This window comes from Oncorhynchus mykiss, chromosome 6, assembly GCF_057628025.1.
Source record: "Oncorhynchus mykiss isolate SJ-2025 chromosome 6, ASM5762802v1, whole genome shotgun sequence".
Taxonomy (NCBI): Eukaryota; Metazoa; Chordata; class Actinopteri; order Salmoniformes; family Salmonidae; genus Oncorhynchus; species Oncorhynchus mykiss.
In genome coordinates this window covers 26553390-26580749 of record NC_143027.1, presented here as the reverse complement: position 1 = coordinate 26580749, position 27360 = coordinate 26553390, and the positions used below count along the sequence as shown (strand labels likewise).

Genomic DNA, 27360 nt, shown 5'->3' with positions numbered 1-27360 from the left:
TACATTTGTTGTTAATACCGCCACCTACTGGGATATTCTGCAGTTACACTTTGGCCATTTGGTACAACGTGTCCATAAAACATGCAATGATCATCGTGTACTGATAGTGGCAGTAATGAGCCGAATGGACTTTAGATTGGCAGCACTTACCTACGGAGAGGAAGAGAAACTAGCACATTGATGGAGTATTTTTGGTAAAACGTTAGTTGCGAAATTTATTTACAAATACCATATACAAACCTCGTATTTAAAGTGGATATTAGCTGTCTTCCTTGTTTATGTGTATGACGTTTGCATAGCTACGACTAGCTTGCTGTTTTGGTAGCAGCATTATCAGTTGCCAATAACAAGTCACTAGCTAGATAGCAGCTTGCTAGCAATGAACGACACTGTGGCCCTTCTGCAGAAATTCAATGCGCATCCAGATTCCCGCTGTTGGTATGTGGCATGGAACCCCAAAGGCACATTGCTGGCATCATGCGGTGGTGACCGAGCCATTCGGATATGGGGAAGGGAAGGTAAATACGACAAATCCGCTGTGAAATTAACATTAAAAGCAGCATGTGCCCGCGGAAACAAAACAAAAATTTGAAGGGGGTGTTCCTGCATGTGGGCATTTCTGCATTAGCAGGCACCTCTTTATATTTATATTGGTTTTTAAAGATCCACATTGCAGAAATCGCTCCGCCATTTCCTGGTTGCCACAATTCTGATTGTTTTGTTGCTTCCAGCCTATAGACAGAAACTAAAACAGGAAGCTCCTGCACTCAGGTCTGTTCAACGCTGGTTCGACCAATCGGATTCCACTCTTCAAGATTGCTTCGATCACGTGGACTGGGATATGTTCCACATTGCGGCGAACAACAACATTGACGAATACGCTGATTCGGTGAGTGGGTTTATTAGCAAGTTCATCGGCGATGTCGTACCCACAGCATCTATTAAAACATTCCCAAACCAGAAACAGAGGATTGATGGCAGCATTCGCGCAAAACTGAAAGTGCGAACCACTGCTTTTAATCAGGGCAAGGTGACCGGAAACATGACTGAATACAAACAGTGTAGCTATTCCCTCCGCAAGGCAATCAAACAAGCTAAGCGTCAGTGTCGAGACAAAGTAGAGTCGATATTCAACGGCTCAGAGACTAGAGGTATGTGGCAGGGTCTACAGTCAATCACGGACTATAAAAGGAAAACCAGCCCCGTCGCGGACCAGGATGTCTTGCTCCCAGACAGACTAAACAACTTCTTTGCTCGCTTTGAGGAAAATACGGACAAACTGAAATGGAAATGGTCCAAACTGAAATGGTCCAACCACACAGACAGCGTGGTGAAGGCGGCGCAGCAGCACCTCTTCAACCTCAGGAGGCTGAAGAAATTTGGCTTGTCACCAAAAACACTCAAACTTTCACAGATGTACAATCGAGAGCATCCTGTCGGGCTGTATCACCGCCTGGTACGGCAACTGCTTAGCCCATAACCCTAAGGCTCTCCAGAGGGTAGTAAGGTCTGCGCAATGCATCACCGGGGGCAAACTACCTGCCCTCCAGGACACCTACACCACCCGATGTCACAGCAAGGCCAAAAAGATAATCAAGGAAAACAACCACCCGAGCCACTGCCTATTCACCCCGCTATCATCCAGAAAGCTAGGTCAGTACAGGTGCATCAAAGCAGGGACCGAGAGACTGAAAAACAGTTTCTATCTCAAGGCCATCAGACTGTTAAACAGCCATCACTAACATTGAGTGGCTGCTGCCAAAATACTGACTCCACTCCAGCCACTTTGATAATGGAAAAATTGATGTAATAAATGTATCACCAGCCACTTTAACCTCTCTGGGATCATTCGGGACGCTAGCGTCCCACCTCGCCAACAGCCAGTGAAATTGCAGGGCGCCAAATTCAAAACAACAGAAATCTCATAATTAAAATTACTCAACCATACAAGTATTTTACACCATTTTAAAATATACACTTCTCGTTAATCCAACCACAGTGTCTGATTTCAAAAAGGCTTTTCGGCGAAAGCAGAACATATCATTATGTTAGGTCAGCAACTAGTCACAGAAAGCATTCAGCCATTTTCCAACCAAAGAGAGGTGTCACAAAAAGCTGAAATCTAGATCAAATGAATCACTAACCTTTGACAATCTTCATCAGATGACACTCCCAGGAATCAATGTTACACAATACATGTATTTTTTGTTCGATCAAGTTCATATTTATATCCAAAAACCTCAGTTTACATTGGCGCCATGTTTAGAAATGCCTCCAAAACATCCAGAGAAATTGCAGAGAGCCACATCAAATAACAAATACTCATCATAAACTTTGATGAAAGATACATGTTTTACATAGAATTAAAGATAAACTTGTTCTTAATGCAACCGCTGTGTCAGATTTCAAAAAAGCTTTACAGCAAAAGCACAATGTTCAATAATCTGAGAACAGCGTTGAGCCACAAAAGCAAGCCATACAGTTACCCGCCAAATTGTGGAGTCAACAAAAGTCATAAATAGCATTATAAATCTTCACTTACCTATGCTGATCTTCGTCGGAATACACTCCCAGGACTTCCACAAGAAATGTTTGTTTTGTTCGATTACGTCCATATTTATGTCCAAATACCTCCCGTTTTGTTTGCGTGTTTAGTTCACTATTCCAAAGGCACAATGCGCGAGCGCAAAATCCAGATGAAAAGTCAAGTGTTCCATTACAGTTTGTAGAAACATGTCGTATGTTTACAATCAATCCTTAGGGTCTTTTTATAATAAATCTTCAATAATATTCTAACCGGACAATAGCGTATTCATTACAGAGGAAAAAGAAGGAATGGCGTGACCGCGCAGTAAACAACTGATTGGCCTCAGCCTAGTCCACTTGTTGGAACAGCTCTTATTCGACACCCTTCCACAGTAGAAGCCTTAAACAACTTTCTAAAGACTGTTGACATCTGCTGGAAGCCTTGGGAAGTGCAATCTGGCCCCATAGGCACACAGCATATTGGATAGGCAATCACTTAAATGAAACTACAAACCTCAGATTTCCCACTTCCTGGTTGGATTTGTCTCAGGTTTTCTCCTGCTCATATGAGTTCTGTTATACTCACAGACAACATTCAAACAGTTTTAGAAACTTTAGAGTGTTTTCTATCCAAAACTACTAATACATATATTTGCATCTGGGACAGAGTAGCAGGCAGTTTACTCTGGGCACCTTATTCATCCAAGCTACTCAATACTGCCCCCCTGTCACCAAGAAGTTAAACAATGCCACTTCATATAATGTTTACATACCCTACATTACTCATATGTATGTATTGTACTCTATACCATCTACTGCATCTTGCCATCTTGATGTATCACTAGCCACTTCAATATAATGTTTACATACCCTACATTACTCATCTCATATGTATATACTGCACTCTATACCATCCAACTGCATCTTGTCTATGCTGTTCTATACCATCACTCATTCATATATATTTTTATGTACATATTCTTATTAATTCCTTTACACTTGTGTGTGTGTATAAGGTAATTGTTGTGAAATTGTTAGGCTAGATTACTCGTTGGATATTACTGCATTGTCAGAACTAGAAGCACAAGCATTTTGCTACACTCGCATTAACATCTGCTAACCATGTGTATATGACAAATACATTTTGATTTTGATTTGATGTTGCATTTATTTTGTTAGGCGTAGCTTGCTGTGCACACTGTGTCGCAAACTACACTGAACAAAAATATAAATGCAACATGAACAATTTCAAATATTTTACAGAGTTACAGTTCATATAAAGAAATTAGTCAATTGAAATAACTTCACTGGGCCCTAATCTATGGATTTCACATGACTGGGAATACAGATACCCTAAAAAAAAGACAAGGGCATGGATCAGAAAACCAGTCAGTATCTTGTGTGAGCACCATTTGTCTCATGTAGCGCTACACATCACCTTCACATAGAGTTGATCAGGCTTTTAGAGGCCTGTGGCATGTTGTCTCACTCCTCTTCAATGACGGTGCGGAGTTGCTGGATATTGGTGGGAACTGGAACATGCTGTTGAACCAGAGCATCCCAAAAATGCTCAATGGATGACATGTCTGGTGAGTATGCAGGCCACGGAAGAACTGGGACATTTTCAGCTTCCAGGAATTGTGTACAGATCCTTGCGACATGGAGCTGTGCATTATTATGTTAAAACATGAGGTGGTGGTGGCGGATGAATGGCACGACAATGGGCCTCACAATTTCATCACGGTATCTTTGTGTATTCAAATTGCCATCGATAAAATGCAATTGTGTTTGTTGTACGTAGCTTTACCTTCCCATACCATAACCCCACTGCTACCAAGGGGCACTCTGTTAACAACGTTGACATCAGCAAACTGCTCGCCCACACGATGCTATACGTCTGCCATCTGCCCGGTACAGTTGAAACCGGGATTTATCCGTGAAGAGCACACTTCTCCAGCGTGCCAGTGGCCATTAAAAATGAGCATTTGCCCACTGAAGTCGCTTATGATGCCGAACTGCAGTCAGGTAAAGACCATGATGAGGACGACGAGCGTGCAGATGAGCTTCACTGACACAGTTTCTCAGGGAAGCTGGGTGAAGAAGCTGTATGTGGAGGTCCTTGGCCTGTGTGGCTACACTTGGTTTGCAAGTGTTGGTCGTACTGCCAAATTCTCTAAAATGACGGAGGCGGCTTATGGTAGATACATGAACATTACATTCTCTGGAAACGTTCTGGTGGACATTCATGCTGTCAGCATGCCAATTGCATGCTCTCTCAAAACGTGAGACATCTGTGGCATTGTGTTGTGACAAAACTGCATTTTAGAGTGACCTGTTTTTGTTCCCAGCACAAGATGCACCTGTGTAATGATCATGATATTTATACAGCTTCTTGGTATGCCACACCTGTCAGGTAGATGGAATATCTTGGCAGAGGAGAAATAATCATTAACAGGGATGTAAACATTTGTGCACAAAATTTGAGAGAAATACTTTTTGCGCTTACGGAACATTTCTGGGATCTTTTATTTCAGCTCATGAAACATGGGACCAACACTTTTTACGTTGCGTTTATATTGTTCAGTGTAGTTAGCACACAGTGTTGCCGGTGTTTCATGCAGGAACCAATGGGATGCTTGGGGGGATGCAGGAATGCCCACATGCCAGACCGCCACAAATTGTAGGTTGCAGTAGCATACTACTGGAAAAAATGACCCCCATTTGATTATCTGTGTAGGTGACTCTTGGGAATGCAAGACCTTGCTCCAGGATGGACACCAGAGAACTGTCAGAAAGGTGGCATGGTCCCCATGTGGGAACTACCTGGCCTCAGCCAGCTTTGATGCCACAACCTGCATCTGGAAAAAGAAGAATGATGATTTTGAGGTGAGGGGACTGGTCACTGTGAACAGCTTACTACTGTATATGCATTTATGGTGATGGTAAGATATGTCCCTAGTTGAGAGCATCACACTGTCTCGGTTTCTTTCAGTGCTTGACTGTGTTGGAAGGACATGAGAATGAGGTCAAATGTGTGGCCTGGGCCCCATCCGGTAACTTGCTGGCCACATGTAGTAGAGACAAGAGCGTCTGGATCTGGGAAGGTTAGTGCGGCATCAATATAGGAATAAAATGTCTTTGTATTTCTATCACGTGAAACAAGTATTAACATTCAACTGTTTCTCTGTATGTAGTTTTGAATAGTCTCTCACAATCTCTTTCCTTCTCAGTGGATGAGGAGAATGAGAATGAGAATGAGTATGAGTGTGTGAGTGTGGTAAACTCTCATACACAGGATGTCAAGCATGTTGTCTGGCACCCAACACAGGAGGTACTGCCTATTTCATATGCTGTTTCACTCCTTGTACTAATAGCAATGTTATATAATCTCATGACACCCCATTGCTATTGCAAGGCTTCTCTGGACTAATAATTTCAGTATTCTGTACTCTGCATTCACTGTCTACCCCACTAAAGCTAAGTGATGTTCTCTACACAGCTCCTCGCCTCATGTAGCTACGACAACAATGTGTGTGTCTATAAAGAAGAGGATGATGACTGGGAGTGCAGGGCGACCCTGGAAGGACACACCTCCACTGTCTGGGGTTTGACCTTTGACCCAAGTGGCCAGCGGCTGGCCTCCTGCAGTGATGACTGTACTGTAAAGATCTGGAAAGAATGTCAGCCAGAAGGTGGGCAGGGTGAGAAAGATACACACAATGCTCCATAGATGGTGTGGTGAAAAGGAAGGTCAGGAAAAACAACTTTTTTTATTATAGTTTTTAATTTTTTTTTTACAGAAGGCACTGACACGGCTTGGAAATGTGTTTGTACCCTTTCAGGGTTTCATGGACGGACAGTGTATGATATTGCATGGTGAGAGTCCTCTTTATAGAAATATATACTAACGTTCAAAAGTTTGGGGTCACTTAGAAATGTTTGTTTCTGAAAGAAAAGCAAACATTTTTGGCCATTCAAATAACATCAAATTGATCAGAAATACAGTGTAGACATTGTTAATGTTGTAAATGACTATTGTAGCTGGACACTGCAAATTTAAAACATTTTTAAAAAAAATATCTACATAGGCCCGTTATCAGCAACCATTACTCCTGTGTTCCAATGGCACATTGTGATAGCTAATCCAAGTTTATTGTTTTAAATAGCTAATCGATCATTAGAAATCCCTATTTCAATTATGTTAGCACAGCTGAAAACTGTTGTCCTGATTTAAAGAAAAAATAAAACTGTAGACTAGTTGAGTATCTGGAGCATCAGCATTTGTGGGTTCGATTACAGGCTCAAAATGGCCAGAAACAAAGCACTTTCTTCTGAAACTCGTCAGTCTATTCTTGTTCTGAGAAATGAAGGCTATTCTATGTGAGAAATTGCAAAGAAACTGCCAAGAAACTGAAGATCTCGTACAATGTGTACTGCTCCCTTTACAGAACAGTGCAAACTGGCCCAAACAAGAATAGAAAGTGTGGGAGGCCCTGGTGTACATCTGAGCAAGAGGACAAGTACATTATAGTGTCTAGTTTGAGAAACAGATGCCTCACAAGTCCTCAACTGGCAGCTTCATTAAATAGTACCCACAAAACACCAGTCTCAACGTAAACAGTGAAGATGCGACTCCGGGATGCTGCCCTTCTAGGCAGTTGCAAAGAAAAAGCCATATCTCACACTGGCCAATAAAAATAAAGAATTAAGATGGGCAAAAGAACAGACACTGGACAGAGGAAGATTGGAAAAAAGTGTTATGGACAGACTAATCTAAGTTTGAGGTGTTCGAATCACAAAGAACATTCGTGAGATGCAGAACTTGACGCCATCTGTCAAGCATGGTGGAGGCAATGTGATGGTCTGGGAGTGCTTTGTGGGTGGTAAAGTGGGAGATTTGTACAGGGTAAAATGGATCTTGAAGAAGGAAGGCTATCACTCCATTTTGCAACGCCTTGCCATACCCTGTGGACGCTGCTTAATTGGAGCCAATTTCCTCCTACAACAAGACAGTGACCCAAAGCACATCTCCAAACTATGCAAGAACTATTTAGGGAAGAAGCAGTCAGGTATTCTGTCTAATGGATTGGCCAGCACAGTCACCGGATCTAAACCCTATTGAGCTGCTGTGGGATCAGCTTGACCGTATGGTACGTAAGAAGTGCCCATCAAGCCAGTCCAACTTGTGGGAGGTGCTTCAGGAAGCATGGGGTGAAATTTCCTCAGATTACCTCAAAAATTGACAACTAGAATGCTGAAGATCTGCAGGGCTGTAATTGCTGCAAATGGAGGATTCTTTGAACGAAAGCAAAGTTTGAAGGACACTATTATTTATAACCTTGTCAACATTTCCTATTCTTTTTGCAACTCATGAATGTTTTCATGGAAAACAAGGATATTTCTAAGTGGCCCCAAACTTTTGGAAGGTAGGTTATATTTGAACGGATTTACATATTTTAAAATGTAGCCAGATTCACCAAGTCAGTACTCTTTGGTTGTTCTCAGGTGTCCACTGACGGGTGCCCTGGCGACTGCATGTGGTGATGACGGAGTACGTGTGTTTAAGGAGGATGAGACTGCTGACCCAGACCAGCCTGCTTTCTCCCTGTCTGCCCATGTACCCAAGGCCCACACCCAGGATGTCAACTGTATCACCTGGAACCCCAAGGAGGCTGGGCTCCTTGTCTCCTGCAGTGACAATGGGGAGATAGCAGTCTGGAACTACCAGTCTGGGGTCTGAGAACATGTACAGTATGTGGGGCTAGTTAGGACTTCCAGATCCAGTGTTTAACAATGCTGAATTTACCTTGTACTGTCAAGGGTGCCAACAGCACTGAAATTGTCATGTATGATGTTTATTATTAATCCCTCTTGCAATAACCTGTTTTAATGAGGTTAGAGTGGTTTTGATTTCATTATACTGATACCTGCCTGTGCACTTGTGGTTCAAAACTGAATGTGGGCCCTAAATGTCATAATTATGTATTTGATTAACAATACAATATACACATTCCAATGGTGTTTTGTAATATCAAGAAAATAAAATCAAGGGATTCAGCACACTTATGTCTAGATGCTAGATAAATGTTTCCAGAAACCACTTCTAGTAAGCGTTGATGGAAAATGTCTTCACTTTCACCTTTTATATTAATTGTTCATAAAGATGGTCTTCAGATTATATTAATTTACAGTCAAAGTAGTCTGGATCATTTTTATTGGAAAAGCTATGACAGCACAAAGGTATTTCACCAGCAAACAAAACAAGCTTTTCACTCTTAATAGCAGACAGGGTTGGGAGTAACTGAATTTATTTGTACTAATCAGTTGTTGCCAGGGGGAAAAAATACATTTCGACTGTTCAATGACATTCAAATTAGTCTTGAAAGGCGCCAGCTTGTTCCACCTGAGCGAGTCAGAGGCCACTATGATTACACACGATGGATGGATCCTTTCTTCTGATTTAAGGGGAAAGTAATCAGAGTTTGACAATTGACAGATTATTTAGAGAGTACCCAACTATGATTGCAGAGTTGTGAAACCGTTACAGACAAATTGAGACAATCTCTGATATACTATGATTTGTTTACTAAAAATGTAAGCAGACTTCTCTAATTGGGTACTATATACACATCACTATCCTTGACTGGAGCACATTTAAACAAAAAGGGCTGACAATTACCTCAAGCACAATAGAATATAACAGCCCATAAACGTGACTCATCTACACTGAACAAAAATAACCGCAACATGTAAAGTGTTGGTCCCATGTTTCATGAGCTGAAATAAAAGATCCCAGTAATGTTCCATATGCACAAAAGGCTTCTCACACATTTTGTGCTTTGTTTACATCCCTGTTAGTGAACGGTTATCTTTTACCAAGATAATCCAGCTACCTGACAGGCGTGGCATATTAAAGAGCATGATCATAATACATTGTGTGGGCGAGTGGTTTTCTGATGTAAACAGTGCCCCATGATGGGGTTATGGTATGAGCAGGCATAAGCTACGGGCAATGAACAATAATACAAGATCCCGAGGCCCATTTTTTTGATGGTATCTGTATTGCCAGTCGTGAAATCCATAGAAATGTATTTATTTCTTCATATGAACTAACTCAGTAAAATTGTTGCATTTATATTTTTGTTCAGTATAAAACAAACAAACTCTACTGATCCCAGCTTGAATTGAGAAATGACTTGTCATCTGATGCCTGATTAGTCTGAATCACTGTCTCCATCGCTGTCTGCCTCCTTCACATCCACGCTGAACTTATACTCCTGATCACAGCCCATGTAGGCATCACTCATGAAGTACAGTGTGTAGTTGTGAACGCCCAGCACTGGTGCAACAAAGTCCAGCTTCACCTGCAATGGGAGAAAAGGGCACAGAGTGAGGCCAAGCATTGCTAACACAGAGGGTATTCACCTTTATGATTACTTTCGGGCTTTCAGAAGCTAAATCAATTACATGCTAGTCTACATGTAGGCAACTGTCAAAATACGCAGATGCTTGCATGTATTGGCTCTTTAAGGTCCAGTTAGGGTTATAAACAGACCTTGGCCTTCTGCTGCAGGGTCAGCCTCTTTATGGAGATCAGGCTATTGGACTTGGGGTCTCCAATCACCACCCACCAGCCCTCCTCACGTTTCTGAAACAACAACACAGTCAAAGGTTAAACATGGTCATTGTTGAGTTTGTGCTTTTTGAATGAATCACTAGAGGAGCTTTGACAAACTGGAGGTGATGATCCATACCTGGGGGAAGAGTGGGGCAATAACAGGCCCAGTCACCTCTTCTTCTCTCTCCAACTGGACCAAAACCAGCACTGGACCTCCACTGTAAACACAAAGATATGATCAGACACCTTCACTTACTCTGCTCCTCTCATTCTCAATGGTCTATAGATTCACTGAGCAGTCGTAGTAAGTAGCAAACACCTTATAATTAACACCTTATAATTAACAACCTCCGAAGCAAACAAACATTTTCCTGTGGTACTGATCTCTCTATATTCAGTCAACCTATTTCCCCACAATTATTCCCCTCTACATCTACACCCCCATTTAAATCACCTCTTGATGTTCTCCTTCTCTGCCACCTCATAGGACAGTTCAATGTTAGGGTAGCGGTTACAGAAGCGAGCCACGTCAGCTATCTGGGTGTCTGAGAGCTGCAGCAGCCCACTACGATCCTCATCCTCCATCTCCATGATGTCAAAGATACTCTCCACACCCTTGAGAAATACGAGAGATCAGCTTCAAGATCCACATCAAAGCAAGATGGCCATGATCCCTTGTCTGGAAAATGGAAGTGTAACAAATGAATAGAGTAACAGGCAGTAGTAGATGTGTTACCTTGTCCATGCAGCGTTTGATGTGCTCAGAGGTGAAGTAGGGCAGCTGTTTGAGGTAGGAGTCCTTAGACCACATGGCCTGGGTGACCATCTGAGCTAGCTCCATAGCAGCCAGCGCAGGGCTCAGCCAGCCATTACTGGACAGCACATCTACACAGGCCTGGATCAGACGCACAGCCTGGACAGGACACACAACCATACACATAGATTTTAAAACACTAGCACACTTCAAATCTGACCCTCTACTTTCTGAACTCTTCAACACTAGGTCATACTAGAGTCTTTCTGCTCTACAGAGTCCATTTACTACAGTGTAGACTGCACCAAAGCATCTATTTATTTCTCATTCACCTTGCTGAGGATCTCCTCTGTGTCTGACTGGAGCTCAGCGCTCAACTGCATCCTGGACAAGTGAGCCTGCAGCAGCAGGTTGGTCTTCACATGGGGGTCGTTGAACTTGGGGTTGTTCAGTTTGTGGGGCACCTTCTGGGCCAGCTGAAAACAACATATACAACTTGATTAATGACAATTTCATAGAATGCTTCCAGATTAGTATTTGTGAGCAATGAATTCACACTTTCCATTACTTCCAGTTCTACATGACTATTTGGGTGGGGTAAGTCTGCAAAAGTGCATATTATGATTATTGATGTGAATTAGTGTGTTTACCTGTCTGAGCAGGTTGTCCTCATGGTGTCTGATGGGGATGTTCTTGTACTCAGCAGCATTGGAAATTATCTCAATCAATCCACGGATCTTGGTCTTGGCGTTCAGGGACATACTGAACAACTCTGATACAAACACAAAATATCAGTAACTCAAGTTATATACTGTATAATGTATGTATTCTATTTTAACACTTGCTTAGTCTATGGGGTGGTTCACAGCATAGGTGATGTGACTGATAAAGCCATATTTAGTGACAATGGGATGTTGGTTGTGGTAGTTCTCACCGATAGTGGTGTAGTTGATATAGTAGTAGGCAGCAATCATGCCCAAGTTAAGAGGTGCCACGTCCATCTCATCCTCGATGCTGATGCACTTGGACTGCTCCAGGTCATGCAGGGTGTTCTCCACCAGCTCTGACAGGTGGTCGGACAGATGACGGTGAGACATGCCTGGAAGGGAGAGATGGAGAGCAGCACATTAACATAAGACTCCTAGACAACAACACTACAGGTATGGAAAAACACTACATGTCTAGAATTTCAACAGTAGAGAGCAGTGCCAGTGCTGTAGGTGTGCCTGTCTCACCTTGCAGGTTGTAGTAGTTGGGGTTCTGGGTCATCCGGCGGTACAGGAAGGTCCAGGTCAGGTAGTCCACTGCGTCCTGTTTGTTCTCCACCGTCTTGGTGACGATCTCAGCGTTGAAGTGGTCGTGCATGCAGTGGTCCAGGTGAGATTCCACCGGCAGGGGCTCATACAGGAACTTCTTGAAGAAATCCTAGATTTGAGAAAAATAGATTAGGTTCTAAAATTACAGAATGATGGAGTGAAAGAAAAAGTGACAGTGAAAATGGAGAGAAAAAGAGGATATTGCTGACGTACCTTTTTGGAACCCTGGCACATGATGACACAGCGTCCCTCATCGTCCTGCAGGGGCCGATTGGCCTTGCCCACCATCTGGAGCACATCGTAGATAGGGTAGTCCACATAGCTGGGGACACAGAGGACATGGTCACTAACACACTTAACCTGAGGCAGGGGGGTCTGAGTGATATAGACTAGGAAATGTAGTCATTACAACAACCAAAAATATATATAATAAATAAACAGTGTTACTTACGCATGTATTTTGCCATTGTAGTACTGGGTGTCCATGATAACAACCAGGTGAGCAGATATGTTTGTGCCCCAGCAGAGGGAGCGTGAGGCCACTACAACCTGGACTGCACCTGCAGACAGAGGACCAGACACAGTATGTCATTTAACAATCACCCGCTATACTTTCTCTAACTATGTACTATATCAGCAGGTCTAAGGGAGATGCCAGTTGTACCCGAGTTAAAGAGCTGCTCCACAATCCTGCGTTCTGTAGTGGACAGGCCCTCGTGCAGGTAGCCCACCCCATTGGCCAGTGTCTCCTTTAGGGTGCCGTCTGTCACCTTCTCCAGGAAGGGAGCCAGGTCCTTCTCAGTGCAGTGCAGGAACCTACAGGGAGACAGGGACATCTGTTACTGCTCTGAGACCTCATGTTATAACATCTACCAACATTGTATACATAAAGAGATTAAACTCCTTGCATCACTCAGAAAGATTAAAGTGTGTAAAGGTTATGGGTCTGACCTCTGAGGGACCACATCAGCAGCACAGAAGGTGAGGATGTCGATGGCGGTGAGGCGGGTCTGTCGGCGGGACGGGACGAACACCACAGCCGGTTTAGAGGGGGAGTGCTTCATGATGGCGTGGTACACTGGCTTGGCCATGGACAGCAAGCGAGTCTGGGTGTGACTCACATTGAAGCCCTGAGAGAGGAGAGAGGCATTACAATTAAGGTAAATTGAGCAGATATGATATTATCCAGCCAGATAATAATATATTTTATGGAAAAACCTTATGGGGGTTTTATTTGGATAAGAGCAGGTTGATGATGTAACAGGTTGAGAGGACATTACAGTCATGGTACAGACCTGGATGTGCAGCTCCAGAGGGACAGGCCTGACGTTGGGGTGGAAGTTAAAGGTTGCGGTGGTGCTGCATCCCAGCCAGTGGGCCACGTCTTTGGCGTTGGACAGGGAGGAGCTGAGGGCCACGATGCGGATGGGACGCTCAATCTGAGACGAGATGTACCTCATCCTAGAGCAGATCACCTCCAACACAGGCTTCAAGCAAGACGGTGAGTATGAACATCAATATATTTTACTTGACATGTCAAAAAAGCATTGTGTAGTTGCTATCAAAGCACTAGGCATGTGGATACATAGGTTTCATCAGTTTGGATCATGGCCTTACCCCGTTCTCTCCTCCAATGAGGTGAGTCTCGTCCACGATGAAGAGGCTGACGTTCTGGACGTTCTTCCTCTGCTTCCAGCGGCGCGACAGGATGTCCCATTTGTCCGGGGTGCTGACAATGATGTCACCCTTCCCCAGGAGCTTCAGGTCAGTGCTAGTCTCTCCTGTCAGCAACACCACCTTCTTATTCAGAGCATCCTGGAACTTCTGGTGCCAGTCAACAAACACCTGGACACACACGAGTGACGTTAAACGGGGTGGAAGGAATGGGTAATATAAGTGCGAATAATCAGAAGTCAGACAAAAACAACATTATGTTAAAGTTGAAAACACTCCATCTTGATAGCCCTGTACCTGTTCAGCCAGGGCCTCCATGGGTGTGATGTAGACACAACGTCCCTCTGCGTTGTGCAGCAGCATCCTCAGGATGGCAAACTCAGCACAGATGGTCTTCCCACTGCCGGTGGGGGCTCCCACAAACACGTTGTCATCACTGTTGTACACAGCGTTGAACACTGGACAAACACAGAGAATACCACATGTTATTTTACTCACAATGTTAGCGCCAAAGGTATAGAGGCATGGGCCTGATCGAAGTCATTGAATGGGCCACATTGGTCTTAGAGGTCAGATGGGTGCAGTGAGAAACTGTTAGCCCAAATGGTGACACTTCAGAGTCTCAGAGTGTGTCTTACCCTGTGTCTGGATGGGGTTGAAGAAGGGAAACTTGTTCTGGTAGAGGGTCTCGAAGGCGGCATTACGCAGGGCAGTCACAGGCAGGGGCTGCAAGTCCAGCAGCTCAGTAGGAGGGGGGTACTTCTCTGGCAGGATCAGGTGGCGGAAAGACACCGGCAGCTGGGTCTCACAGGCTGAGAGAGAAATATGTGCAGAGAGAGAGAAATATTTTCAATTGACATCCTCCAAAACTTTAGATTTGCTTACACAGTTTGAATCGACTAAGTTACTAATAAGAGCTAGCCAGAGGAGTGTCGCACTCACACAGCCAGCGGTCCGAGGCCACGCGGATGAAGTACTGTGGGGGCAGGGGCTCGAACACGGGCACGAAGAAGGTGACCAGGTGCTCGTCCTGGGCGTACTTGGCCTTAAGCAGGAAGTACTCGTGGTGTAGGATGACCTCACTGTCTACATCCTCCACCAGGATCCAGAAGGCCTCTGACGAGCCATGCACCTGTATGGGCCACAGAGAGGGTGTGTATGAATGTGCGGGTGTGTTACAGTAAGAAAAACCTAATTTAATCTGAGCCTGAGTAACAGTAACAGCCTGAGGGTAGTATACAGATCCACTGACCTTGTCATCCCACTGGAAGTCTGGTGTGATGGTGAGCTCCACCTTCAGTGTGGAGCGGGTGATGGGCTGCAGGTGAACAGCAAGGTCCAGTTTGGGGAACTGGTGCACATACTTATGGATGGTCTTCCCCATCTTGGGCATGCGGATCAATTCACCTGAGGGACAGAAACACTTTCAATGACAACTTCAACAACCGGGGATGAATGAATGAGTATGTAGTGTTAGTGGGTCCAGATCAAGGTGGGGCATTTGGGGTGCAATGCAGAGCAGACTCACCAATCTCATTGTGGTTGAGGTCATAGAGGCGCTCGAAGGGGAAGTTCTTCTTTTCAATCTTCTTGATGACTTCCTCTGGGAGCTTCCTGAACTGACGCAGAGGAGACATGGACTGCCACCTGTGTAGGAGGGGGAAACATTCAGACAGAGTAGACCAGAAGAACATCACATTTCATTCTAGCCTCGTCATGTACACGGAACAAAAATATAAACACAACATGTAAAGTGTTGGTCCCATGTTAAAATAAAATATCCCCAAAATTATCCATCCAAAAAGGTTATTTCTCTCAAATTTCAAGCACAAATGTGTTTAAATTCCTGTTAGTGCGCATTTCTCCTTTGCCAAGATAATCAATCCACCTGACAGGTGTGGCATATCAAAAAGCGGATTAAACAGCTAGATCATTACACAGATGCACCTTGTGCTGGGGACAATAAAAGGCCACTCTAAAATGTGCCGTTATGTCACAAATCAAATCAAATTTATTTATATAGCCCTTCGTACATCAGCTGATATCTCAAAGTGCTGTACAGAAACCCAGCCTAAAACCCCAAACAGCAAGCAATGCAGGTGTAGAAGCACCTGCACAACACAATGCCACAGATGTCTCAAGTTGAGGGGAAATGTAATTGGCATGCTGACTGCAGGAATGTCCACCAGAGCTGTTACCAGATAATTTAATGTTCATTTCTCTACCATAAGCCGCCTTTAATGTTGTTTTAGAGAATTTGGCAGTACGTCTAACCGGCCTCACAACCGCACACGTGTAACCACGCCAGCCCAGGACCTCCACATTCGGCTTCTTCACCTGTGGGATTGTCTGAGACTAGCCACCTAGACAGCTGATGAAACTGAGGAGTATTTGTGTCTGTAATAAAACCCTTCTGTGGAGAAAAAGTAATTCTGATTGGCTGGGCCTGGCTCCCCAGTGGGTGTGCCTGGCTTCCAAGTGGATGGGCCTATGCCCTCCCAGGTCCACCCATGGCTGCGCCCCTGCCCAGTCATAAGAAATCCATAGATTAGGGCCTAATTAATTCACTTCAATTGACTGATTTCCTTATATGTACTGTAACTCAGTAAAATCGTTGAAATTGTTGCGTTTATATTTTTGTCCACTATAATTCACTAGGACTGGTGACTAAGGTGTTCATCAGTGAAAACTAGGAATAAACAGCAATGGTTAATTTACATCCTCTTGTCAATCATCTTGCAAAGGTTCATGGTCTTGTCTGTGAGCTGGGCCCATCCCCTGCTCAGGACGATCTCAAAGATGGCTCGCATCAGTCTTCCAGCACTCTGAGGAAGGATATAGTTAACAGTCAGATACTGGTAACATACTGAAAACATCTCTCTAATCAAACAAACAAATGGACGTAGCCTTACCTGCGTCACATAGACCATGTCAGCCATCAGAGCAAAGCCCTCCAATTTGAGCTGAGAGATATAAGCCTGGAGCAGCACGTTGATCTGTAATAAGAACACACATCTCAGAACTGGCTCATAGCAACAGGGCTCTAGCAATACATACTGCAGTGGTGTTCCATATAATTGATCAGTGTACAGTGTCAACATTGACACGTGTAGTAGTAGTATACCTTGGCGCTGGGCTCTTCAATGCTCTCCTTCACTGGAATGGGAACTCTCTCCAGCAGCTTTTGCAGTTCCAGCTTCTCTTCCTGAAATAAGAGCATTCATGTATCTGTAGCATTTTACTGTACAGTTTCTGGTGTAGACCTGGGCCAAAAGCATTCAGTAACATTTCTGGCCTTCTGTTCTGCCTGCGGCTATGGAACCCTGACCTGTTTACCGGACGTGCTACCTGTCCCAGACCTGCTGTTTTCAACTCTCTAGAGACAGCAGGAGCGGTAGAGATACTCCTAATGGTCGGCTATGAAAAAGCCTAATGGTCGGCTATTGACTTGCTGCACCCTCGACAACTACTGTGATTATTATTATTTATGAACATCTTGCCCATGTTCTGTTATAATCTCCACCCGGCACAGCCAGAAGAGGACTGGCCACCCCTCACAGGCTGGCCACCCCTCACAGCCTGGTTCCTCTCTAGGTTTTGGCCTTTCTAAGGAGTTTTTCCTAGCCACCGTGCATCTACACCTTCCTTTTTTAAAATTGTATTTTACCTTTATTTAACTAGGCAGGTCAGTTAAGAACAAATTCTTATTTTCAATGACGGCCTAGGAACAGTGGGTTAACTGCCTGTTCAGGGGCAGAACGACAGATTTGTACCTTATCAGCTCGGGGATTCGAACTTGCAACCTTACTAGTCCAATGCTCTAACCACTAGGCTACCCTGCCGCCCCATTGCTTGCTGTTTGGGGTTTTAGGCTGGGTTTCTGTACTGCACTTTGAGATATCAGCTGATGTAAGAAGGGCTTTATAAATACATTTGATTTGGTAATTAAATAGAGTATTCCAGAGTAGGAATGGGCATTTTAAATGATTTCACCTTTTTTTCCTGGCTATTCAGATAGTCGAAATACATGTTTTAATTTAAAAAATCTAAAAGACTTTTCAAACTTCAATGGAGACAGCCGGTGTGCTGCCCCCTGCTTTTTTCAGCAGAAGGGTGTGTGTGGGAGAGAAAGAAAGTAGCCAAACTTGTTGCTGCCATAGGTTATCTATCTTACCATCTGGTAGTGCCTGTCTTGGCTGCATCGAATCGTTGTAAAGAAGCTAGCTAGCTACAGGCCAGTTAAATACTCTAGCTAACTACCTGGCTAACTTAAATGGCTACTGTAGCTAGCTTCTTTACAACGATTCAATGCAGCCAAGACAGGCACTATCAGATGGTATGATAGAAAAACGTGTTGCTGCCGTTATCTATCTAGCTAACTTAGCACAGCTAACTAATTGAGTATTTTTTGCATGTGCTTCCTGTCCTTGTCTACAACAACTCCATTCATATGAAACAACAGCCTACCTCTTGGTTGATTGTTTTAGCCTACTCCTTCTCATTTAGCCAACTTAATTCTGTAATTGTAATTCCATTTTGTATTGATCAGATCTCCCTCTTCACTTGCTACACATGGAGCCTCTGATTGCAGCAGCGATTTGATTGACCGACAATAACAACAAGCTACACGTGTGAAACCAGTGTAGGCTGCTGGTGAATCCTTTTTGTGGCGCAATCATACAAACTGTCATTAAACAATATAATACTCTCCCAAGTCAGCGAATAGTAACGTCCATTTGGATATTTGAATAACCGTGCCCATCCCTATTCTAGAGTGCTGCATACCTCTCTGACAGTGATGTTCCTGAACTCAGAGGAGAGGGAGAAGACACGGAAAAGCTCGATCTCACTGAGGGTGGGCTTCAGCAGCTGGTTGTACGTCTGGATGGAGTCATGGGTGATGTAGAAGTGGCTGGCGATGCGACCCAGATCCGTCACCTTCAGGGAAGGACGAGAAAAGTAATCTAATATGAATATCAATAGCATAATCTTTGTTTTCACCATCTTAGAATCTTGAAGAGGCCTCAATAGGTCAGTGTCATTGCATTGATCCCACTGGACAGAGTGCATGTGTAGAGCAGTGTGTACCTGGAAAGCGCCGGTCCGCTTGTCGTACTTGACCAGGCTGTTCTTGTCCAGCACATTGGCTGCAGTGTGGACCAGGTCCATCCTGCGGCGCTCCAGCAGGGGGTCCGAGCTGCGGTCGTCATGGGAGACTCCGTACAGGGTGGGGTTACGGAGCATGCGCACGTACAGGTAGGTGTAGCCCAGCCAGTTCACTGCGTCCTGATGAGGAGACAACAAGGGAGGAGTGAGACCACTACAGCAGCAAGGGTTTGAATGTTAGCACTAATGGTTCTAGTTGACCAGTCTCCCCACAAGTAGTTTCAGTAGCAAACCACAGCATGTCTGTATTGTTATTAGTGGTGAGTTGTGTGAGGTATTGTAAATCCAGTTTACGCTCACCTTAGCATTCTGCACGTTGCCCAGCACTATCTCAGCGTTGAGCATGTCTGGCAGCTTGGACACCATCTGGCTCTCGATGGGCAGCTGCTGGTTGAGCAGAGATAGGTAGTACTGCAGCTCCCCATGGGATGTGATCAGAATGCCCTCTCCCTTGGTGTCGTACTGAGGACGCCCAGCTCGACCAAGCATCTGAACACAGCACAGAACACAGGTGTCATTCAAACTCACAAAGCTAACAGAGTTTGAGCATTATTTAGCTCACAAAATACTCTGCTACAGTGAAGTCTAGCCCTGTGAATGTACCTCACTAGTCTAATCCAGCCAGTGCAGACTAACCTGTAGAATGTCTAGAGCTCCCAGCTCTGTCCATCTGCCTTTTTCTGGGCTGTACACCTGGGTGCCTTTGATGATGACAGTATGTGCAGGCAGATTCACACCCCAGGCCAATGTGGCTGTGGACACCAGCACCTGAAACAGACAGAGCCCTTTCAGTGAGACAGGTCCGGTGACATTGTAACAATAGCTCTGACTGTATTAAAGGAAAGAGGTTAGTAGAGACTAACCTGGATGTGGCGATCAGCAAAGAGATCTTCCACCAACGTACGGTCCACTCTGGTCATACCAGCATGATGGATGGCGAAACCGTAGGGCAGCAAGTCCTTCAGCTCAAGGTTCTGGGGATGAAAAAAATGTATGTAATGTTCCTTTTTTTTTTAAAGGTGCAATATGCAGAAATCGCTTTGCCATTTCCTGGTTGCTAAAATTATAATAGTTCAATTAATTTCAGTTTGTGACAAATCTAAACCGCTGTGAAATATATTTTCAATAATCAAAAATATTGTATGTTCAGCTGTTTAAAGCTGGTGTTCAAAACCAAAAGTAAAAGATGTAAAAACGAAACTTACCGGGAAGCATAGAAATAGCGCACATAAACCAGATCTACCGCTGCTTAGACTTGCTTTCAATGAGAATGACAGATCTATAACTCACAATTCTATGTGAATTTGGTCACCCAAAAAGTTACATATTGCAGCTTAAATAATCAGATTATTGTAAGATTTGTTTTTTTACTCACAGATTTGGGGATAGATGTGTGTAGAATTCTGCACATGGAGAGATTCTACAGGCTTTGTTAGCTAAAATTAATCCCCAGGTCAGATGAACTCACCTTGCACTGCTCTGCCTCAGTCCTGAGGACCTCAGTTGAGGCTGACCCCTCCCTCAGGAACAGCCCCAGGGTGTCTTTCTCCAGACACATGTCCCTGATAGCCCGGGCCGTCTTCCCCGTCTCCTTCCTGGAGTGGACAAACACCAGCACCTGACAAACACAAGTTAGCACAGGAATACCAGATTGTGTGGAACGTTCTGTCTGTTGATATTTCTCATCTGATAGACATTAGGATTTTCCAGATCTCATGTTTCTCATGTTTTGCAGAGTCAGATGATGGTTGAAGAACACTAGGCTGAGCAGGCCTCACCTGGTTCTTCCCAGCATGCTCCATGATCTTCTCATAGACAATTTCGTTCATGATCTGGAAGCGCTTGATAGCCTTCTTCTCAGTGATGCCCACATATGTCTGTTCCAGGGGCACTGGACGGAAACTGGAAGACAGAAAAGACTATCAGTCAAATTTGTGCTTCCAATCCAACCTCTCACAAAACCTGTTCATCTATAGTAGGACGATAAGTGAGAGCGTGTGGAGAGATTGACCCTCCTTCCTGAGCCCTGGCTGACCTGTTGTCAAAGTAGAAGAGTCCCTTGGCGGGGTCTACCCGCAGGCAGGTGGCCACGTCCTCGTAGTTGGGCAGGGTGGCACTGAGACCCAGAAGACGCACGTCCTCCTGGGTCAGCTCCACGTTGCGGATGGTCCTGGCCACCAGAGACTCCAGGACTGGCCCACGGTCATCATGCAGCAGATGGATCTCATCCTGACCACCAGACACACTCAGTTACAGCTCTTACACCCAATGAGTTTATAACTACAGTTTTAAAAAATCCTGTCAAATAACATAAATGCTTGGGCAATAGTAATGGGATGTTTGATTAAAGGGTCTTGCATAAAGTCCATAACCATTTAAGTTTGAGAGAGTGTCTGTACTTACAATGATGATGAGGCGCACTAGCTGGGTGTAGGTGCGCTCGCCTCCTTTACGTGTGATAATGTCCCATTTCTCTGGGGTGCAGACGATGACCTGGGTGGCATTGATCTCCTCTTTACACAGCTGGTGGTCTCCTGTCAGCTCAGACACTGTGATGCCATAACTGGCCAGACGCTGAGAGGAAGGGAGACATGCAAAACACAATCACAGAATTCCTTATTATACAAACATAGCTCTCCTGGCAATTCAAGTGCATGACAGCACATAACACTGAGTTCTGACCCCATAAAAATAACAAGTCTCACCTTACTAAAGCTTCCCACCATCTCCTGTACCAGCGAGCGCATAGGAGCCACATAGATGATCTTGAAGTCATCCAAGTTGATGGTTCCGTCCAGGTTGATGTGCTTGCCGATCTCTCTTAGCATAGCCATGAGGGCCACGTTGGTCTTACCTGCTCCCTGGAGGCCCCCAGTGGAATAGACAGAGGAAGAAAATACATTGGGATAAGTTAAAAAACAAAACAGAGTTCAACAACGGCACTGTTGAACATATGCTACATGACAGAGTGCTGAGCAGAGAGCAGTGTATTATAGTTGACCGTGGTTTATTTACTGACCGTAGGAGCACACACCAGCAGGTTCTCATCGGTCTCCATAGCAGTCTTGAACAGCTTGCTCTGAATGCGGTTCAGGGTTTTGAACCCTTCGAAACCTGCCTGGGCATACTTGGGCAGCTTCTCAATGGTCACCAGCACCTATTAATACAGATGATCAATTGAGACTTGGGGGAAGGTTCTTGAAAATAAGACCATTCACTTGCTAGAAGCGTCAGTACTGACTACATCAAAAAGATACATAGGCGCACACACACACCTCATCGTCAGCGAAGGGCTTGGGTTTGAGTGCAGGGACATGCACCTCCTCGTAGCCTTTGCGCTGCTTGCGAAAGGAGCCATCGGGCAGCTGGCACCTCTTGTTGGCCATGAAGTGGCTTCCCTGGGTGAAGGCCAGGTCCTCCAGGTCCAGCAACTGTTTAGGGGTCATGGACTGAGAGGGGGGAATAAATGGTTGAAGTTAGGATTTATTTAGCATCAATGTATTCATATTGAATGTATATCATTGCTACATGTGTGTACTGTTTATAGTTTATGTTAAAATCGTCTGTGGATTACAGTGGCTATAGACAGGCTACAGTCATGTGTGCATTATTCATGGTCCTCCTCACCTCTCCATGGTCGATGTCCATAGATTCCAAGTCATTGTCCACACGAGACTTCCTTACTCTCTCCCTGCGAGATCGCTCTTCCTGAAGACATGAACACCAGCCGTTGTTTGAGACCAAGGGAACCAACATTAAATGCTTAGGTGATCATTTATCCTTCTATGCATTTCAGTCTGTTCCAATACATCTACAGTACACAGCGTAGAAACAATGATTTATCCAGTGATTAATACAACAATTAAGATGGTTTCTTACCCTAATAATATCCTCCTTCTCAGTCTCCTGCAGCTGATAAAGAACTTTGGACAAGTCTGGATCTGTCTCCATCTTTCCTATGATCTTCTCCTTCTCTGCTTCGCTCTGAGCACTTGCCAACATGGTACAGTACTGGACTGTGAGGGAGCAGAGAAATGTATTATGAGTGACCTCTCAATTTTGGTAATGCATGCTGTTATAGTCCCCATCTAAATGTTAACTTAATGTACATTAGTTGTGGAAATGATAGGTACTCACTCATGCGACGATGCTGACGAAGGATTTTGATGAAGTCAAAGGTGTTGAATCCCAACAGTAAGACCAGCTGGTTCTCACATTCTCGGTCATCACTGGCCGTCTGTGGAATACAGAGACAGGAAGTCAGTCAGAGACCAAGGCAACCACATAGACAAAGGCAGAGATACTGAAACAAATAAGACACACAAACACATACCTTGAGGATCTCCAGAACCTCATCTGCTTTCTTCTGAGAGATTATGGCATCGTCATAGAAACGGCTGAGCTGACGTTGGAGCCAGAAGGCATCGATGTCACGAGGGTGCAGCTCCTTCTTCTTGGCTGTCATCACATCACCTGTCACACCAAGCTACAGGATACATGTTTAATTAGTGCAAAGGTTAAAAGAGACATTGTAGTTTAGTATAAACACAGACGTGTGTGTTATGTGAATGAGGGGTCTTACGTTGGCTGTCAGAGTGCAGCCCAAGTCTGCTTCCTCTCCTTCACTCTCTTCATCTGAGCCATCATCTCGCACCTCCCCAAACTGGTCCTCATCACCCTCCTCCTCATCAGATTCAAACTGGACATTCACTCCGTATGTTTCGTCAATGTTGTCATCTGTATGTTGAAACATTGGTTCATTTTAGTGCATAATAGTAGCCAGAAATGAATGCATGATCCAGTTGAGTGAATATAATGTAAACATTCCTTCATCATTGTGTTCGTTTTCTTACCCATGTTCTGGAGCTCTTTGTCACCACCGTAGTCACTGATCTTCTTGCCCAGGTTGACCAACACGTGGTAGCGTGTGTCATCTGCAGGCCCTAGTAACTGCTCCACTTCACGCCGTCTCTCCTTGTCCCTCATCTTGTCATTCTTCAGCACAGCCAGCACCTCGTCAGCCGCTCCACACAGGATATCTCTCGGCTGCAGAGATACAGAAATACAGCACAGGCATATTCAAGTCATTGATTTGATTAGAACATTGTTCATTCCACCATTATATATGGCCTGCATAGTGTTCTTCATTCTTTTCAAAACAATTACCCCTTGAGACAGACACATAATTGCACAAGAGTCTTAACAGCTGTTTCTCTGACCTGATCTCCAAGCGCAGCCTGGATGAAGCTGAGAAGGACCTCATAGGTCTCCCTGGTTTCCTTGGTCTTAGGCTTGTACACGATGCCCACCATCTCATCAATGCCCTCTGACAGGAGGGTGAAGCCCTTCATCTTGTTCATGTCGTGCCTGTCCTCATCTCTCTTCCTCCTTCTGCACAGTTCAAAAGACAAAGGTGGAGGGAATAGTCATACATGGGTTAGTCAGTCAAGAAGTGTTTCAGACATGCACCAGAAAAATACTTGAAGAGGCACTTGTACTTACTTTGCCCGTCTCTCCTCCAGCATTGAAGGTTTGGTCCTCTGGGACTTGTCACCCATCTTGGTTCCCACCAACTTCCCCACCAGGGACAGCACCTCTCCTGTTGGCTCATCACGCCTTGTGCGGTCAATGAGCGAACGGTCTGCTTGCAAGACCAAGTTGGAGTTCTAGTATTGGACAATAGACAAAGTTAAGAGGAAGGGTAAAGCAATGTAAACTTGCCTTCACCATGCTGGCTAGTTATACACTTACTGAAGCACAAAAACAACACTTATTGAGAAATTCGTTTGCCAACATTGGACAAACTGGCTAGCTAACAGACTAACGTTAGCTGGCGAACTTCTCGCTAACTACCTAGTTAGTAACCAGTAGAAATTACAATACTTTGTCCAGACACATTAGCATACCGGTAACACGTTAGATAACTACCGAACTACTGCAAACTACTTAGGCGCAATAAAACAATACAGCATGAGTGAAAACATCTCCAAGTGACGTTAGTTAGCTAAAGTTAGCTTAGTTCAATTTCATACTTACCGCTTTGTACTCGTACTGCAAGCTACGTGCAGTAACATCCGCCATGATTGCTTGAATTAATGTTTAAGCACTGTTGTGGTTCAACAGTTACAATTTACAGTGTCACTAGAAGAACGATGACTAGTTAATGTTAGCTAGCTGAACATTAGCTAGCGAGTTTCTAGAGCAGCTAGCTAAGATGGAGATGCTATACTACGATTGGCTAACGTTAGCTCCACAGCCAATGTTGATGTGCTTGGATCAAGAAATAGAGGTAAGCGAAAATCCTTTCTATCAATATATACACTTAGCGATATGTGATGTACTTGTTGTTAGTAAAAGCGTTAGCCATCCGTTTCTGCGAACACGCTCGCTCCAACAACAAGCGGCGCTTCAGTTCCTACTTCCGCTTCCGTCCGTGTCGTAGGTCAAATTCGAGATTATATTTTTTTGTACAGTTACCTCTATCAATTCGACGAAGCAGTACCGCTCTGGCCAATTTAATTAAATATAGGGCTTTCTAGAATCTAAACTAATAGTGAGAGTATAGCATCCCCATCCATATGTTAGTGCTGGGTCAGGTGTCCCTGGTTCAAAACCCCCACTCAGACTGTTCCTCATCAACCACCACTGACTGTATTGTTAGCCTGGCTTGGTTTTGGTGACAATTATATAATGACAAGAGGTCATATAGGTTTGTGAATACTGCCCAACAAAGGCATAGCTAATAATTGGGCTGCTGTGCCATTCTTAAAAAAAAAACATAGTTAGGAAATTGCCTACAGTTGCTCCATTCCCTTTGTGTTTGTACATACTGGCCACTATGTGGGTCTGTGATAGTCATGGGGCCCATTCTGCAATTAATACCTAACAGGGATAACCAGCAACAATACAACCAGTTCAAACAATAAAGATGAGTGGAAAAATACTATAAAGCTTAATCATTTTGTCACTAGTCACTAGGGGATCTCACTATTGCTGACGTCCAAGTCTTTGGTGTCCATGTTGCTGTCCAGATCAGCCTCCTCTGAGCCTCCAATGTTAAAGGCCACCCTTTGCTTATCGGCTGGTGGTGTCTGGGGAACGGAGTCACAAGGTTTGATTGTGGAGGGATGCTCCTGTGTGGCAGGTTTGGAGGGGGTCTTCTCCATCAGTGGAGTTTCACAGCGACTGGAGGCCACTTCAACTGATGGACAAACAGCAGCAAGGCAGCAATCAGCATTATTTCTACATCAATCGATTCCCTTTCAAAGATGAAAGTTGTATAACAGCAATGAGATTTACGCTTCATCTTCTTCTTAAGCCGTGGACAGACGATGAACCACACAACCAGGGCTGTGATGAGAGCGCAGCCCAGCGAGATGAGCAGTGTTACCCACAATGGCATTTGGTCGAACCCCAGAACTGTGTACAGGACAAGGGAACAGGGGACAGAATGCTCAGACAAGGGTGAGGCGTAGAGGGCGCTCTCACTAAAGCATGTGCCCTTCACATAATTCAAGGTCATCCTTCTACACAGCACCTGGTATGGGAATTGCAACATTTGCCACTGTACTATATCACAGTCAAAGCAACCACAACAAACACATTCTGTTCAGATGTTTCAGTTGAAATGTGTAGTTGGATTCCATGCCTTTCCAAAAACTAGAAATGCCTATAATTCAGTAATTTAGAAGAAACTGTCCGTTTCATTTACCATACACAAATGTCAAGTACACTATTGAGTGTACTATTGCTTGTGCCTTCAAAGTCCTTTTAGATAATCACTAGGATGGTACAAACTAAATGACCCCTCTTGCTGTCTCTAATTCGTCGTTTCTCGGTCCCTTCCTACTTCATGACCGCATGAGATAGGAGACACGTGGTAGAATCTCTTGAGAACTTTTTCACTTCCAACTATTTGTGTACATACTCAGATATGAGCAGTATCAGAAAGAGGACATGCAGCAACAAATAATGTGAGTCAGACAAGTGCTGAAGAGGAACTTACGTATCAGGGTCACTTTCAACCAGGACGGTGCATTACTATACTCAGCAAATAAAGAAATGTCCTCTCACTGTCAACTGCGTTTATTTTCAGCAAACTTAACATGTGCATATATTTGTATGAACATAACAAGATTCAACAACTAGACTGAACAAGTTCCACAGACATGTGAATGGAATATTGTGTCCCTGAACAAAGGTGGGGGTCAAAATCAAAAGTAACAGTCAGTATCTGGTGTGGCCACCAGCTGCATTAAGTACTGCAGTGCATCTCCTCCTCATGGACTGAACCAGATTTGCCCGTT

General features: G+C 44.3%; 2 protein-coding genes across 7 annotated transcripts; one reads left to right on the top strand and one right to left on the bottom strand.

Moving 5' to 3' along the window:
* The first annotated feature begins 102 nt into the window (after positions 1-102).
* Positions 103-9455, top strand: LOC110525611 (putative cytosolic iron-sulfur protein assembly protein ciao1-B). 6 transcript variants are annotated; one of them, XM_021605892.3, is made up of 7 exons: positions 103-518; positions 5264-5412; positions 5519-5630; positions 5757-5857; positions 6026-6218; positions 6369-6402; positions 8032-9455. In XM_021605892.3, the coding sequence occupies exons 1-7, from the start codon at positions 380-382 to the stop codon at positions 8264-8266; spliced, it is 963 nt and encodes a 320-aa protein (XP_021461567.3). In that variant the 5' UTR covers positions 103-379; the 3' UTR covers positions 8267-9455. The 6 variants fall into 6 exon arrangements, with proteins under 6 accessions (XP_021461567.3, XP_021461565.3, XP_021461566.3 ...); XM_021605890.3 differs by having other exon boundaries at positions 6327-6402; XM_021605891.3 differs by having other exon boundaries at positions 6026-6227.
* On the bottom strand, positions 8724-25681 carry LOC110525610 (U5 small nuclear ribonucleoprotein 200 kDa helicase). The gene is made up of 44 exons (XM_021605888.3): positions 25091-25681; positions 24557-24720; positions 24274-24445; positions 23908-24100; positions 23637-23791; positions 23388-23540; positions 23192-23291; positions 22934-23070; positions 22682-22762; positions 22330-22503; positions 22074-22211; positions 21760-21915; positions 21458-21628; positions 21090-21283; positions 20833-20956; positions 20523-20672; positions 19918-20028; positions 19691-19822; positions 19355-19543; positions 18977-19174; positions 18674-18826; positions 17013-17093; positions 16801-16884; positions 16607-16713; positions 15417-15535; positions 15141-15295; positions 14831-15020; positions 14527-14700; positions 14186-14346; positions 13832-14059; positions 13510-13701; positions 13166-13344; positions 12879-13030; positions 12666-12774; positions 12428-12536; positions 12134-12323; positions 11833-11997; positions 11549-11670; positions 11231-11374; positions 10881-11057; positions 10599-10759; positions 10281-10362; positions 10082-10174; positions 8724-9890 (listed from the first exon to the last, which is right to left on the bottom strand). The coding sequence occupies exons 1-44, from the start codon at positions 25133-25135 to the stop codon at positions 9741-9743; spliced, it is 6414 nt and encodes a 2137-aa protein (XP_021461563.1). The 5' UTR covers positions 25136-25681; the 3' UTR covers positions 8724-9740.
* Positions 25682-27360: the final 1679 nt, after the last annotated feature.